The 16,983-nt window shown below is 38.6% G+C and overlaps 1 protein-coding gene across 1 annotated transcript in view; it reads right to left on the bottom strand.

Moving 5' to 3' along the window:
- RNF17 (ring finger protein 17) overlaps nt 1-16,983 on the bottom strand; it is a gene marked incomplete at its 5' end in the record, with an annotated part of 115,303 nt that overhangs the window by 80,278 nt on the left and 18,042 nt on the right. Inside the window, 8 exons of the mRNA XM_082602146.1 lie at nt 277-445; nt 1,715-1,904; nt 6,448-6,606; nt 8,120-8,209; nt 9,055-9,365; nt 13,319-13,393; nt 13,670-13,746; nt 14,956-15,127. Of these exons, the coding sequence (XP_082458272.1) occupies nt 277-445; nt 1,715-1,904; nt 6,448-6,606; nt 8,120-8,209; nt 9,055-9,365; nt 13,319-13,393; nt 13,670-13,746; nt 14,956-15,127 (1,243 nt within the window). The remainder of the gene's footprint in view (nt 1-276; nt 446-1,714; nt 1,905-6,447; nt 6,607-8,119; nt 8,210-9,054; nt 9,366-13,318; nt 13,394-13,669; nt 13,747-14,955; nt 15,128-16,983) is intronic.

Here is a 16,983-nt window from a genome sequence, read left to right as displayed (position 1 = left end):
CTCTCCATATTTATTTGACTCCAAAATTTTGTGGTTTACTTGGATATTTCACCCATCATTATGTTCATATATGCATATTCAACTCAATTTCCCATTAAGAACGATTCTAATTGTAGAAACTGAAGTTCATTTCCTTTTTTATTGGCACCAACAGTTTATTATACAAAATGTATTTAACAAGAGAACTGAACCTACATTCAGTAATCTGATCAGCAATGCATAGCTAAAACTGGACTATTTGGCCCCTGAATAAGAAATAATTTAAGTCTCACTTACTGAATTCTGTGGAACAATGTCTTTCAATGAGCATGGCTGTGCTAATGGCTGGATGTCTTTCAGCAGCCCTTCAATATATGGCTCAGACTTCCTCAGAGCCAGACACAAGTCATTTAGTGTTACATGCTGCTTAGCAATGTGTTCTGATCTCACATGAGTATCACCAACTCTGGGAAAAATTCAAGCAATATTTACTGAAAATAATGCTTCAAGCCCAAACTTGCCTTACCCCACAAAAGGTATGCATTTCTAAGGATACTCTCTTTAAGTTAAATCTTCTAGGAAGTTATACTCTTTTAAAATTTTATTTATTTATTTTTATATCTTTATTGGATGATTGCTTTACAATGATGTGTTAGTTGCTGCTGTATAACAAAGTAAATCAGCTATACATATACATACATCCCCATATCTCCTCCCTCTTGCGTCTCCCTCCCACCCTTCCTATCCCTCCCCTCTAGATGGTCACAAAGCACCTAGCTGATCTCCCTGTGCTATGCAGCTGCTTCCCACTAGCTATCTATTTTATGCATGGTAGTGTATATATGTCGATGCTACTCTCTCACATCATCCCAGCTTACTCTTCCCCCACTGTGTCCTCAAGTCCATTCTCTACATCTGCATCTCTATTCCTGACCTGCCACTAGGTTCATCAGTACCATTTTTCTAGATTCCATATAAATGTGTTAATATACAGTATTTTTCTCTTAGAAAGTTATATTCTGATTCATACTATCTCACTATATAGATTTAATCTAGCTTTTATAAACACAGACACTGTTTCTACCCATAGAAATAAATCTCAACTGCCTTCATCTGGATTGTCTTTCATATACCTATTTGGTTTAAATTTAAAGGCATAATGACACCCCCAAACAGAAATCTATTTATAAAGCTATGACCATTTAATAAAGTACCAGAGTTAATACTGGTCCATGCAAGAGTTAATACTGGTCCTTACTAGAAGAACATTTTCAGTTTGTTTTATTTTCCTAGAAGACTGAGGGAAACAGTTTTGAACACGTAGAGTTAGACACTATGCCACTTTAACATACAATAATGAAATTATAGAAATATGATTAAAAATTTTACTCAATCGTCTGGCAACTAACTGTAAATTTTATTTAAAAGAACCATTTTTGTGCTTCCTTTCCTGCTTTGAGGCTATATAGTAGAGCATTTAAGTTTGAAACATCAGAAAGTTCTTTTTCCAAGCTCTCCATCTAGTAACACTGATAGCTAATACTTTACTAATTTAGTAATTAGTAAGACAAATTACAGAGCAAAATAAAAGGTATATGCCTTGGAAATGGAGAAGGATAACTTATTCCTCTCTACCTCTTCCTACTTTTCTTTCTTCTTTAGTATCTCCCCTCCTCCCCCATCACAAGTGTTTCTAAGCAGACCAGGAACACATAGTAATTATAAAATAACATACCCTGCAACAATTAGGACTTCAGAATTTCCAAAATCTACCATGAATATTTGTATTCGTGCAACTTTGTGGACTGAGAATTTGGTTGGAATACAAGGTTTTCTAATACTTTCACTTCCTATTGGAATTAATTCAGTAATAGTTCCTCGACACCACATTCCATTTTCAATACTGTTGACAAATATTCTTGCACCTAAATAATGGAGACAAATCATTATCAATGTTTATGAAGAAAAATATCTAATTAGCTCTAATTTACAAACATGTACATTAGTTCCACCACTAAGAAGTCTTAATTCATTTATTAACTGATGATACAGTACTGTGTCAAGTGCTATGAGAGGGATTAAAAGGTAGTGTATTTTGGCAGTTTCTGTTATACAGAAACTTATGTCCTAGACGGGGAGGTAGAAACAAAGAAAACAAAGCCAGCAGTCCTTTACTGAGGACCTGTGTTTTATAAACTATAACAAAGATGAGTAAGACCGTCCTGCTATCAAGAAGCTCAAGAAAGGAAAGGAGACAGGCAAGTAAGTGACTATAATACACTGTACTTATAACAATAAAGACCTATCATTGTGCATGTACACACATGCAAGTACAGATATATATATACTGAAATCTATAAAATACTTTAGTAGCATAAAGGAAGCAGCAATGACCTTCTCTTGGTAAAAGGGGAGTGAAAGTAAAGAAACCAAGAAAGGGAGAGTGTGAAAGGCCAAAATTAAGAAATTAATACACAGTGGAGTTCAGAGAAGGGGAAGATGAACCAAGGACCAAGCAGCAGAGGAAGACCTTATGGTCCTCCCTTATGGAGGGATCAGATGAATTACAAATTAATAACCACAAAAAAGATCAAGTTAGAAAGAAGTTTTATTTTTACTATAGGCTCAGCAATGTTCTCAGTATTTTGTGTTTGAATTCACCTCCTCCCCACAACAACCCCATGGAGATGGTGCTTCCATCCCATAGGTGAGGAAACTAGGCAAAGAGGCTGAAAACCCAGCCCAAGCCACATGGCTACTCAGAAGAGGTAGGAAGAGAACCCAGGTAGTCTTAGAGCCCATCCTCTTAAAAACTCAGCTAGCATCAGAGATATACTTGGTAAGACTTGATCACTGATTACATACAGAGAGATGCTGTATAATCCCCTCTATACATGCTAATAAAAACAGGATAGTTGAGAGGCACATCAGGGCAACCTTTTAAGTTCTACCAAAACATCTGTTTTGGCCTTGAGATTGTCATCAACCCTTCTCTTATGCTGATATACCATATAACCAATATTCTTAGTTTTAAACTATATGCTATTAAACTATTCTTTCTTGCAATAGATGAGATAAAAGTCTATTGAAGTCATCTGTTGTTCTTGTTTTTTTTTTTTCTTTTGGGGGTACGCGGGCCTCTCACTGCTGTGGCCTCTTCCGTTGCAGAGCACAGGCTCCGGACGCGCAGGCCCAGCGGCCATGGCTCACGAGCCCAGCCGCTCCGCAGCACGTGGGATCCTCCCGGACCGGGGCACGAACCCACGCCCCCCGCATCGGCAGGCAGACCCTCAACCACTGCGCCACCAGGGAAGCCCCTGATGTTCTTTATAATGAAGAACACAGGTAGGAAAAGGGAACAAGAGGATACTCTGTTAAAGCATTATATTATATTTCTTCCCTTACCATTAATTTCTTGAAAGATAAATGAGGGCTTCCCTGGTGGCACAGTGGTTAAGAATCCAGGGTAATGCAGGGGACACGGGTTCAAACCCTGGTCTGGGAAGATCTCACATGCCCTGGAGCAACTAAGCCCGTGTGCCACAACTACTGAGCCTGTGAGCCACAACTGCTGAGCCTGTGAGCCACAACTATGAGGCCCGTGTGCCTAGACCCCGTGCTCCGCAACAAGAGAAGCCACTGCAATGAGAAGCCTGTGCACCACAACGAAGAGTAGCTCTTGCTCGCCGCAACTAGAGAAAGCCCACATGCAGCAACAAAGACCCAACGCAGCTAAAAATAAAAAAAATTGAAAGAAAAACGATAAATGAGTATTTAAATCATGTATATCTACCTTGAAATAATAATTATCCTTGACGACTTAAAGGATGACTTTTTGGCTTTCTTAGAACATTTTCTAAATCTAAACTGAGCTCTTTTGTGCATATATTAAATTTAGAGAATTATTTGAAGCCGTAAAAATTAAGTTTAACGCTACACTTTTCCCTCCTTAGATATTCAGAATTTAAACACGATTTTTTAAATTAATTTATTCTATTTATTTATTTTTGGCTGTGCTGGGTCTTCGTTGCTGCACATGGGCTTTCCTCTAGTTGCTGTGAGTGGGGGCTACTCTTCGTTGAGGTGCACATGCTTCTCATTGTGGTGGCTTCTCTTTCTTTTTCAAATTTATTTTTGGCTGTTTTGGGTCTTCATTGCTGCACGACACCTTTCTCTAGTTGTGGCAAGCGGGGGCTACTCTTCATGGCAGTGCACGGGCTTCTCATTGTGGTGGCTTCTCTGGTTGCAGAGCAGGGCTCTAGGCACACGGGCTTCAGTAGTTGTGGCATGCGGGCTCAGTAGTTGTGGCACACAGGCTGTTGCTCCACGGCATGTGGGATCTTCCCAGACCAGGGATCAAACCCATGTCCCCTGCATTGGCAGGTGGATTCTTAACCACTGCGCGACCAGGGAAGTTCCGTGGTGGCTTCTCTTGTTGCAGAGCACGGGCTCAAGGCACATGGGCTTCAGCAGTTGTGGCTTGCAGGCTCTAGAGCACAGGCTCAGTATTTGTGATGCACAGGCTTAGTTGCTCTGTGACATGTGGGACTTCCTACATGTGGGATCTTCCTGGACCAAGGCTCAAACTGTCCCCTGCAATAGCAGGAGGATTCTTAACTACTGTGCCACCAGGGAAGTCCCTAAACACTATTTTTTAACTTTAAAAATTATTTTTCATTTTTATCAGAAGTATATGATGATTCTAGCCTTCTGATATTCTGATAAGCTACAAAGATGAGCTGAGAGTTAGTAACACTTTTAAAGAACTACTATAGGGACTTCCCCAGTGGTCTGGTGGTAAAGAATCCCCCTTCCAATGCAAGGGATGTGGGTTCAATCCCTGGTCGGGGAACTAAGATAACACATGCCGCAGGGCAACTAAGCCCACATGCCTCAACTAGAGAGCCCGAGTGCCACAAACAACAGAGCCCACGTGCCCTGGAGCCCATGCATCACAACTAGAGAGAGAAAACCCACATGCCACAACTAGAGAGAAGCCCGTGCACTGCAACTAGAGAAGCCCACGCACTGCAATGAAAGGTCCCACATGCCGCAGCCAAGACCTGATGCAGCCAAAAAATTTAAAGATTAAAAAAAAAACCCTACTGGGCTTCCCTGGTGGCACAGTGGTTGAGAGTCCGCCTGCCGATGCAGGGGACACGGGTTTGTGCCTGGTCCGGGAAGATCCCACATGCTGCGGAGCGGCTAGGCCCGTGAGCCATGGCCACTGAGCCTGCGCGTCTGGAGCCCGTGCTCCTCAATGGGAGAGGCCACAACAGTGAGAGGCCCGCGTACCGCAAAAAAAAAAAAGAAAAAAGAAAAAAAACCTACTATATAAAGCTGAACAGACAATATAGTACTTTTTGGTATTAGTTATATATAGGCATTGATATTAACAGAATGAGAAAAATGCTGTATTAATAAATCAAACAAATCATAGCTTCATCTTATTACAGAGTATAATCAAATTTAATCAAGTGTTACAAGGAAAACGTTTGTAATGAAAGCCTAAATTACAGCAAATTACACACAGCCTTAGAATTAAGATGGACTGATTAAATTTACCAACTACCCTCTGTGTGACCCTAGGAAATGGATGCCACTGTCCTGCATCTATCTCACTCAGGTGTTCAACAACATCTTCAACATTCACATGTAGACAGCAAGGGACTGTAGGCATACTACAAGGAACACTTAGAGGAATACTTTTCTCTGGAGGTGAGGGGACAAATTGTATAACCCGTCACGGGTTTTGTAATTTAAAAAATATCTCACCTTACTCCATAATGGAGTCTTTGTGTATATCTCACTCAACAGTCAATTTTATGTCCACTGACAGATGAATGGATAAAGAAGATGTGGTACATATATACAATGGAATACTACTCAGCCATAAAAAAGATCAAAATAATGCCATCTGCAACAACATGGATGGAACTAGAGATTATCATACTAAGTGAAGTCAGAAAAAGAAAGACAAATACCATATGTGGTATTTGATGAAGTGGGAGTTTGTGGTTGGTAGATGCAAACTATTATAAATAGAATGGATAAACAACAAGGTCTTACTGGATAGCACAGGGAACTATATTCAATATTCAGTGATAAACCATAATGGAAAAGAACATAAAAAAAAGAAAGCAAGTTCCAAATTAGTATGACTCCAGTTAAACTTGGCAAATGATACTAAAAATATTTTAAAATCATTTTTAAATGACATTAAAAATACTGGAATTATGTATACTGTATACTGTAATAATATTACTACTAGGTATCTCTGAGCAGAAAAAAAAAACCAGTCAATTTTAATACTTAGCTAAGTTACCTAAATAAAATTTAACTTATGTTAAATAATTCCAAAACCTTTATGCTTGCACAAATCTGTATTACAAAAAGTCTATATGGGTTGGCCAATATTACAATATTTAAATAAGCTTCATATTTTAACTTAGAGTAATATTTCATTACCTAGCTCCAAAATGTCTGAAGGATCAAGGTATACACTCTTACTGCAAAACTGATCCACCTTCTTTTCCAATACTGTTGCATCTTTTATTTGTGAATACTTCCGAATGTAGAAGTGGCAAGGATGTATTACATGGCTTACAAAAACTAGCTCTGGAGAACCTGGATGAGAATATTTAAACCATATCAATAAGCCAAAAGTCAGGAAAGAAGTCATAGAAACTGAATGCAGTATCCTTTGAAAGAGTGTGTCTTGTAGCACTGCAAACTCTAGAATACCTAGGCCCACAAAGGTAACCCAAACCCCAAACAGTAACTAGACTGATAAAACAAACACATTCCACTTCCACAATGACTTCTTTAGCAACCTGAACTGCAAACCTTTCATTTTATTTGCAAAATATGTTAAATAAGTGGAATTTAAGTTCAAGTGGTTAGTTAGGTTCTAAAGTCAGAGTATATGCTGTAACTCTACTGTATTACAACAAAACTTCAGAATTTATTTATAAACATAATTGGAACTCAGAACCCCACTGATAACGATGCTTCTAATACAGAAACAAAATCCTGTTTAAACTATACTAAACTGAAAGAACTAATAATTAGCTCACAGCCACTTTGAATCTTAAATCTTATCAGGCTGGAGAAGTATGAAAAAAAGTCTGGGAAAGCCAACATACTGAGCAGCATTTAGGGGGAGATATGTGTGTTTTGGTGGAAGTAAGGGTGGGGCAGAATAAAAGACAGTGAGAAACTTTTTGTATACAGCAGTAATTAAGCCAAGTGTTTCTACTGATATGAAAAGATCTCCAGAATAACATGTTAAGGAAGGAATTAAGGGGCTTCCCCGGCCGTCCAGTGGTTAAGACTCCACACTTCCATTGCAGGGGGCACAGGTTCGATCCCTGATTGGGGAATTAAGATCCTGCATGCCATGTGATGTGGCCAAAAAAAAAAAAAAAAAAAAAAACCACAAGGAAAAAAGGAATTAAAAAAACATGGCATGCTATGTTTTGTGTACAAAAACAACCAAAAATGAGAATTAGAAAAATAATATATGTGTATTTGTTCAAATATGAATAAAGAAACTGGAAGGGAGGAAGAGACAAATGGAATGGGAATAGGTTAGGGGAAAAGGTTCACAGGGTATTTTAATATATATATATTTAATTTTTGAACAATGTAGGTATCCTAGTATATCTAGTAAAAATGTTTAAAAAACAAAGACTAGGAGGAACTGAAGTATAGATAGATGATAAAAATTGAACAAATAGATCATTTTACCTATCCAATACAGATCACACAGAATAATACCCATACTGAGAATGAGGTAAAGAGATAAGTATGTGTAGCTGGGGAGACAGCTGAGAGAAGTGTTATAAATTTCAGAAACATTTTTGCCCGTAACAGCCAGAACTTTTAACATTAAAAAGGAAGAACTTTTAGGAATTCCCTGAAGGGCCAGTGGTTAGGACTCGGCGCTTCCACTGCTGTGGGCCTGGGGGTTTGATCCCTGGTCGGGGAACTAAGATCCCACAAGCCGTGTGGCGTGGCAACAATAAATAAATAAATAAGTTTTAGTTATTAGTAAAATTCATTTAACTCACTGCCTCCTTCTCCATAAGAGTTACTATGCATCAACTCTGCTGCATCAAGTTCAGAGTTTTTAACGTACCTGCTTTTGATCCAAAAGGAACAGATGGTTTTTCCTGAAGAGGCTCTTTTGGATATCTAGGTGTCTCCACAAGATGATCTGTGAAGCATGCTTCGTCAAAAGAGAAAATAAAGGCAATTGTTTTTAGTTTTATTACGTTGACAATGGCACACTTAACATACTGTTTAAAAAGCTGTACTTGAATGGGCAAAATACTGGAAGGGCAAGACCCCCTTGTATCAGCAGGCAAAGTCCTGATAGTTCTCTTAACTCACTGAGATAATCGGTGATAATAATAATATTGTAGAAATGAAAGAAAACAGCATGTCCTTTTTTTTGTATTCAAAATACCATTCTGGAAACTCAGTCAATGAAATAGACTGGGAGCAGGGGGGAGGAGAAAACCAAATCTTGAAAATGGTCCTAAAGAAGACTGACAATGTAACTATACACACAGTAGTATCTCACCCTGATGTTGATGGGGAGAACACCAACATTGGAAATCTAATCAAACAATTATGATACATTTAAATGTTAAACATTATTAACAGATGCTACTACATTCATGCTAGTTCATTTTGCAAAGGACTGTATCTCAGAACAAAGATTTAAGATATGCTGTTCTTAAATTTAAGAACAAAGTCATCAGACTGCTTCTACTAATACGGTTGTCATTTATTTATAGTATTTTCATCTTTTATAGAGGTTTGTATGTGGAACACTAAAAAGTCAAACACCCTAATTAAACCAAATATTATAGTTTAGCTATATTATTGCATTAAAAATTACCCTAACTTTGGAAAATGTGAAAGTAGGGGCGTGGAATCAACAGATTAACCCAGAATGAGGTGTAAGATAACAGCAATGTTTGTTAAGTACAGGGACAAAAAGGTACTAACTTCGTTTCTAGTTCCAGACACAATATATTGTTTCCTTGCTTTTCTAGTTTCACTCACTTTCCAGGTCTTCGTCGATGACTTCTTCGATGATCACATCAGGGCTCGGTCCCACCTGTGGCAGAGCAGCAACGGTTTCACGGGGGGTTATGGCAACCACCTCACTCTGTGGCGGGAAGTGTTCTGCTTCTGAATGCGAAGCACTGCTTTCCAGTTGCAAAGGAGTTGGCGGGGGGGCTTCACGCGTTAGGATAGAAATGTCAACCTTCTTCTTTTCTAGTGATGGGTATGTACCACTACAAGAAAATTCCTTTTTATGATTATATTTCTTTTGAACATTCTGTCCCATTTCACTTTCTTGAGGATCAAATCTGTTTAAAAATAGAGGCTACTTTAAATCATTTCATAATTTTTTTATAACCACCTTAAAACCATTCCCTTTCCACATGACAGTATTGTGACACATACAAAGAGTTAAAGTTGTATAGGTGCCCCACAGGTATTTTTTTAAACAGCTGTATTGATATAATTTACACACTATAAAATCCAATTAATTTTTACTAAATTTAAAGTTGGGTAACCATCACCACAATCTAATTGTAGAACATTTCCACTATCCCGAAACTTCTGCCCATTCCCAAGCAAGCCCAAGGGTTTTAAAAGGTCAACAAGAGGTAAAATCAATGAGAAGCTGAAGAAAGAACTTGATATACAGTCATGTCACAATGATCTGATCCTAAAAGGACAGTGGATATAGGTTTTCAGTTTCAATTATCCAAAGTTTGATTTGGCTTAGGTGTTTGATTTTAAACTATGCTAAGATTATTTCTTCTTTTAACTCACTGGCTTAAAAATAAAGTATAGGAAGCAGTGAGAGATACAATCCTGAGAAAATTACTAGAAACCTCCACCTAGGCTAAAAATCACCATCAGTCTGAATCCTTTGGGTATGAATATTCAATAGCCACTAATCTACAAATTTTTCTATCTTCTTCATAAATCCCCACAGATACGTGCTATCAAATCTAAAAGTATCGATATTCTATCAAAAAATGAGATTTTCAAAAGCTTTAATTTTCGTTAACCCATGACACATTTAGCTTCTTCACAGATCACCATTTAAGAAGCCAAGTGAGGACGTCCCTGGTGGCGCAGTGGTTAAGAATCTGCCTGCCAATGCAGGGGAGACAGGTTCGAGCCCTGGTCTGGGAAGATCCCACAGCCAAGGAGCAACTAAGCCCACGAGCCACAACTACTGAAGTCTGCACGCCTAGAGCCCGTGCTCCACAACAAGAGAAGCCACTGCAATGAGAAGCCCGTGCACTGCAACGAAGAGTAGCCCCCGCTCGCCGCAACTAGAAAGCCCACGTGCAGCAATGAAGACCCAACACAGCCAAACATAAATAATAAATTTAGAGAAAAAAAAAAAGACAAATGAAATCAGAAATAAGAACCTAAAAAGCCAACTGGATTCAGCAGACCTATCTTACCCATCTCTTAATACACACTGACTAAAGGTCCAAATACCTTCTGAGGATTCATATAGGTTGACAACTCTGTAATCTAAAACATTTCTTTTTACAGTAACTCTTGTCTGGCTTTACTGAGACAATGCCACCAACCAACCTGTCTCACAGACTTCTCCTCTTACTTGTAGAACACCACTCTCTCCTACCCCTTCTTGGTTTTGTTTTGTTTTGTTTGCAGATTACCCTTTCCCTGTCTTAAAATTTAATATTTTTTCCAGGGCACTGTCCTTGACCCACTTCAATACTTGCTCTCACTGGGCAAACCCATTCTTTAATTACCACCCATCATCAGTAGAGGCAGGCTACAGTGATACTTTCCCTAAAAACTAGGAAGAAATTTAAAAGACTTCTGAGTTAAATTTAAAACCAAGGCAAGATCGATACAGACTCTTAAAGAGACAATATACCGTTTGGTATTAAAAATATTTGATAGTAACCATATTCAAGTTATGAAAATATCTAGAAGAACGTACTGACTGGAAAGGATGATCATCCACGAAAGTGCAAAAAGTCAAGTCACAGAGGCAAATAGAGGCCAGGGCTCCACACGTGGGGAAGATGAGCTGAGCCAAAGGACTGTACTTGAGGCCTCTGGCAAGGTCTTCCCTGGGGGGAAAGGAATGTAGCGGGCTGTCCAGGACCAACACTGTTCAGCTATTCGATAAACCTTATTCCCTTTATTCGGAAAACACCTCAAACAAAGCAACTTCTGATGATTTGGCTTCTTGTGTCTGTCTGGATATTGGAAAAGAATGCCAACATAAGTATTCTAGTCCCTGTGGCAATTATATTTGCCCCTTAAGTTAATAAACTAGCATTCTGACTATATGTCAGTTTTGTGAACTTGGCTTACATGAGTTTACCTGGCTTAGAGTGAGATCTGCTCATGTCTGTTTCTGAGCTTGTAAGGCTGTGAGCTGGACCCTCATTATTTCCTCAGAGTAATGAACGTGATGCTTGTTGGGGGACGATTTCCTTAGGAGTCATACCACCTACAACTGAATAAACTTATTTTCTTTTGGGGGTTTCTAAACCATTTACATTCTGACTACTCCTAAACCAAGAATGAAATCCAGAACCTCCTGTTAAGTTTCAGCACATACAGCTCACTTCCCTCTGGACATTTCTCCTGAGATACCTAGTAAACAACAGTAACTCAACATATCCCACTATCTTCCCCCTCCCAACTCTTCTTCCTGTATTTCCAAACTTGGTGAATAACACCACAATTCATCACCAAATATAGACCCATAAACCACTGAGGGTGCTTCCCTTTTCCTCATTCCCCACACCCAAACAGTTACTAAGTTACAGCACTTTTCCCTATTCAGCATTTGTCATTATCTGTTCCTCTCCAGTGCTACTACCTACATTTGGTTTCTCATCATTTGCTGAGACTATTTATATAACAGCCTAACCCATCCTTCAGCCTCCGGCCTCCTATTCTTCCAAAGAACCCTCTATGCTCACTAGAATTATCTTCTACAAATGTAACCTAATTATTTTTACTTTCATGCTAAAAATCTTTTAGCGGCTTTCTATTATTTACAGCTGTGCTGTCCAACAGAACCTTCTGCAATAATGAAATTGTGCTGCACTACCTGACAGCCACTAACCAAACATGGCTACTGAGCACCTGAAATGTGGCTACTGCAACCAAAGAACTGAATTTTTCATTTTATTTAGTTTTACTTAATTTACGCTTAAATTTAAATGACCACACGTGGTTAGCAGCTACCATACTGGATAGCACAGGTCTAAGAAATAAAGTCCAAATACCACCACACAACAGACAAAGTCTTTAGGATTCAGCCTCTCTGTATCCTCTGCCGTATGGAATTATACACGCAGGTCCCTGAATGTAGTATGTGGTCTCACTGCCCACACAGTTCTTTCTGCAAAGATGCCCGCCAGCCTCCCTTGTGTCCTCCTTTCCAACTGCTACTCATTTTTCATGGATGAGGGAAAATAAAGTCTCCTCTTTCCAAGACCCGTTACATCTCAAAGAACTGATCATTCCCTTCCTCTGCATCTCCATTAAATTCTGCACAAACTACTATCATAGCAATTATGTACTTTATTATTTATGTGTATCACTGTCTACTTAAACTTCTCTGCATAAATCTCAGTATCTAGGGTGTTAGAGCCTAGCACAACATCAGTGTTCAATGCTAGCTGAATGAATGAATCTCAAAGATGAGTTGGAGGACTTCCTTGGTGGCACAGTGGTGAAGAATCCGCCTGCCAATGCAGGGGACACAGGTTCGACCCCTGGTCCGGGAAGATCCCACATGCCGCAGAGCAACTAAGCCTGTGCACCACAACTACTGAGCCTGCACTCTAGAGACCGCGAGCCACAACTACTGAGCCCACATGCTGCAACTGCTGAACCCATGCGCCTAGAGCCTGTGCTCCGTGACAACAGAAGTGACTGCAGTGAGAGGCCCGCGCACCGCAACAAAGAGTAGCCCCCGCTCGTCGCAACTAGAGAAAGCCCGCACACAGCGACGAAGACCCAACGCAGCCAAAAATAAATAAATAAATAAATAAATTTATTAAATAAAAAGATGACTCTGACATATATATATCATTGAATACTGACCCCTTCTAGGTCTTTTAATTCTTAAATATTTTCTGTGGAATTTAACTGATAGAAACCATTTTGCCCTTTATATTATTTTTCAGCTTTTGAATCATAAATATTACACTGAACATCAATTTTTCTGTCTCAAGTAATACTTCTGTCCCTTACACCATGTCAGACACTAATAGCATATTGCCATTCTCATACTTACTTTGTTGAATCCTCAAATTCAATCTTTCCCATATTGTTGAACATACAGATGATCTCACTGCAATTCATTTTCAACCTAAAATTAAATACTTAGCATAAAAAATGTTCTAATACAAGTTTATTACTTTCCCTAATAAAAAATTAGTTGCTAACATTAAAAACTCTGAAACACAGAACATTTAAATAACTTTCTAATTTATCACAAATTACACTTATTTTAATTTGGTTGCTAATTTGGGAAACATTTTTTGACCCAAATTCTCAGTTTATAACTGCTTGTTACTTTAATAAATCTAGCCTAATACATTTTTATATTTAATTACCACGCTCTCCTGAATTATAACTTACTTACTTGGGAGAGTTCCTTAGTTTTAGAGAGCTGACTTGTGACAATTCGCTCTCAAATGTTAATTTCAAAGTCCAGATAATCTAAAATCAAAAGAGAAGTATCACTCATATGTGCATTTTGCTTTGTTATAAATACCGTTGAAACAGAGTAAGATTTTAGGAAAAAAAACTAGACCCTTTAGGTATTTTCACTAATTAATGTGCTCAGGGTTTGATTTTAGGCAAGCAAAGGGAGGGATGCAAATAAGAGTTTATGAATTTTTCCCCCCAAAATATTTAAAATCTTTTGAAGATATGTATTAACAGATAACAAAAGACACTAGTTAATAAATGGGATACAGCTACATGATCAGGGAGAATTCTGATCAGATTCATTCTGCACCTGCACCGCTGTCCTTAAACGTTTTTGTTTTTCGCCCCCCCCCCATCTTCCTAATGCAGCTAACTAGGGTAAAGACCAAATTTTACTTTTTTTCACCTCCTAATGCCTCACATGTAATACACAGGACTATTACTATTCTTAGAACTACAGCTGGAAGGAGGCCTGGTCAAGGTAAGATAGTGGCAAACTCTTCTCCTTCAAAGTTCAAGACTCTGGAGGCAGGTAAACCAATGGCTTCTATTTTATACTTCAGTTCAATCCAAATATCTGATCATCTATGGGTAATGAGGCCCTGAAGATTCAAAGTCAACAGAGTAGGATCTACACCCCAAGGGAGCAAGACAGAAATCAGCAAAGAGGATCGATGGTTAACCCCATCCTGCCAAACGATCTCATAAGAAACATGTTTCTATTGCTGCCTAATTCTAGGCACATGATTAGATGACAGGGCAGAGTTGAATCACCTTGTCTCCTGAGGTGCACAGCTGGGGGCTGGGAGAAAAACCTAAATGGCATCTTGATAAGTTTCTAAGTCAAGAGTTGACAGTCATACCTAACTGTTTATAAAAAGAAAATAGTCCTGTTTACTTCACTACTCTTACTTGTCCTCATTTTTAACTCAACTCCTAGAAACAACCTTTGACTCAATGTCATCCTACTTGTTCTCAGACTGTGTGTTATAAAGACTTTACTGCACCATTTCCCTAAGTGGTAAATAATAATAAAAGGCCAAACAAGTTTATTAATGTTTATCTTAGAATTCAAACACCTAAGAATTCTAAATTGATGCCAATACAAATTAGGATAATCTGGAAAACAAATTCTTCTTAAGTCTTAAATACTATATTCCAAAGTAGGTAATATAAGCCACCACAGAAATAATTCACGTTATGAACTGGTAAAACTACCTGATTCAGGTCACAGTATATTCTTAGAGAAGGTGTGGATTTTAATTCTCTTGCTATCTTCATAGCTGCATCCAAATCATTTTTTTTCACTTCAATGTATCTTTTAGCCGTTATTATATCTGATAAGTAATCATCCATATTTCTTACTACCTCTTCACACAGGTTCTTTTTCCTTCATGTAAGATAAAGTTATTTTTCAGTATTTCATAAACATTTTTATGAAAGTAAATTTAAAGTAACTCAACAGTACTGAAAAGGTAAATTCATTATTTTATGAACTTAAATAATATAACATGGTTAATGAGGCATTCAACTGAACTGAAATCTATTACAGTTTTTTAAAATTAATTAATTAATTTTTGGCTGCGTTGGGTCTTCGTTGCTGTGCGTGGGCCTTCTCTAGTTGTGGTGAGCGGGGGCTACTCTTTGTTGCAGTGCACAGGCTTCTCATTGTGGTGGCTTCTCTTGCTGCGGAGCACGGGCTCTAGGGGCCCGGGCTTCAGTAGTTGCAGCACGCAGGCTCAGCAGTTGTGGCTTGTGGGCTCTAGAGCACAGGCTCAGTAGTGGTGGTATATGGGCTTAGCCGCTCAACGCCATGTGGGATCTTCCTGGACCAGGGCTCGAACCAGTGTCTCCTGCATTGGCAGGCGGATTCTTAAACACTGCATCACCAGAGAAGCCTGGGTTTTTTTTTTAATGACAGCATATAGTTAGGTCTATAAGAGACTCATTTTAGATCTAAAGAGAAACATAGGTTGAAAGTGAATGGATGGAAAGAGATATTCTATGCAAATAGTAACCGAAAGAGAGCTAGGGTGGCTATGCTAATTTCAGGCAAAATAGACACTAAGTCAAAAACTATTACAAGACAAAGAAGGACATTATAGACTGATAAAAGGGTCAATTCACCAATAAGACAAAACAATTATAAATACATATGTACCAAACATCAGAGGCCCAAAATATATGATGCAAACATTGATGTAATAAAGGAGAAAGAGAGAGCTCTGTAAGTATAGGTGGAGACTTCAATATCCTACACTTCCAATTGTGGACAGAAAAACCATACAGAATATCAGTAAGGAAACAGACTACTTAAACAACATTGTAGACCAACTGGACCTAACATACAAACACTCCACCCAGGGCTTCCCTGGTGGCGCAGTGGTTGAGAGTCTGCCTGCCGATGCAGGGCACACGGGTTCGTGCCCCGGTCCGGGAAGATCCCACATGCCTCGGAGCAGCTAGGCCCGTGAGCCATGGCCACTGAGCCTGCGCGTCCAGAGCCTGTGCTCCGCAACGGGAGAGGCCACAACAGTGAGAGGCCCACGTACCACAAAAAAAATAAAAAACAAACAAACAAAAAAACCAAAAACTCCACCCAGACAATACACATCTTGATGGGGAGGGTGGGAGGGAGGGAGATGCATGAGGGAAGGGATGTGGGAACAGATGTATATGTATGACTGATTCACTTTGTTATAAAGCAGAAACTAATAAAAAAAAATTTAAAAAAAAATACACATCTTGCTCAAGCATACATGGAGCCCTCTCCACGTTAGACCACATATTAGGGCAAAGAAGAACTCTTAATACATTTTAAAAGACTGAAAATATACAAAGTATCTTTTCTGATAACAATGGAATGAAACTAGAAATCAATAATAGAAGGAAACTGGAAAATTCACAAATATGTGGAAATTAAATAACATACTACTAAACACAAATGGATGAAAGAAAAAAACACAAGGAGAATATCTTGAGACAAATGAAAATGGAAGAACAAAGTATCAAAATTTATGGGATGCAGTGAAAGCAGAGCTAAAAGAGAAATATACAGCTGTAAACACATTAAAAAAGGCATGGCAAACCAACAACCTGACTTTACACCTTAGGAACCAGAAAAGAACAAACTAAACCCAAAGCTAGCAGAAGGAAGGAGTAGTAAGATTAGAGTGGAAGTAAGTAAATAAATAGGATAAAACAGAGAAAAATCAAAGAAACCAAAAGGTGGTTCTTTGAGAAGAT

The sequence above is a fragment of the Mesoplodon mirus genome (genome assembly GCF_964341445.2).
Source record: "Mesoplodon mirus genome assembly, chromosome: 17".
Lineage (NCBI taxonomy): Eukaryota > Metazoa > Chordata > Mammalia > Artiodactyla > Ziphiidae > Mesoplodon > Mesoplodon mirus.
This window is presented reverse-complemented; position numbering and strand designations above follow the sequence as displayed.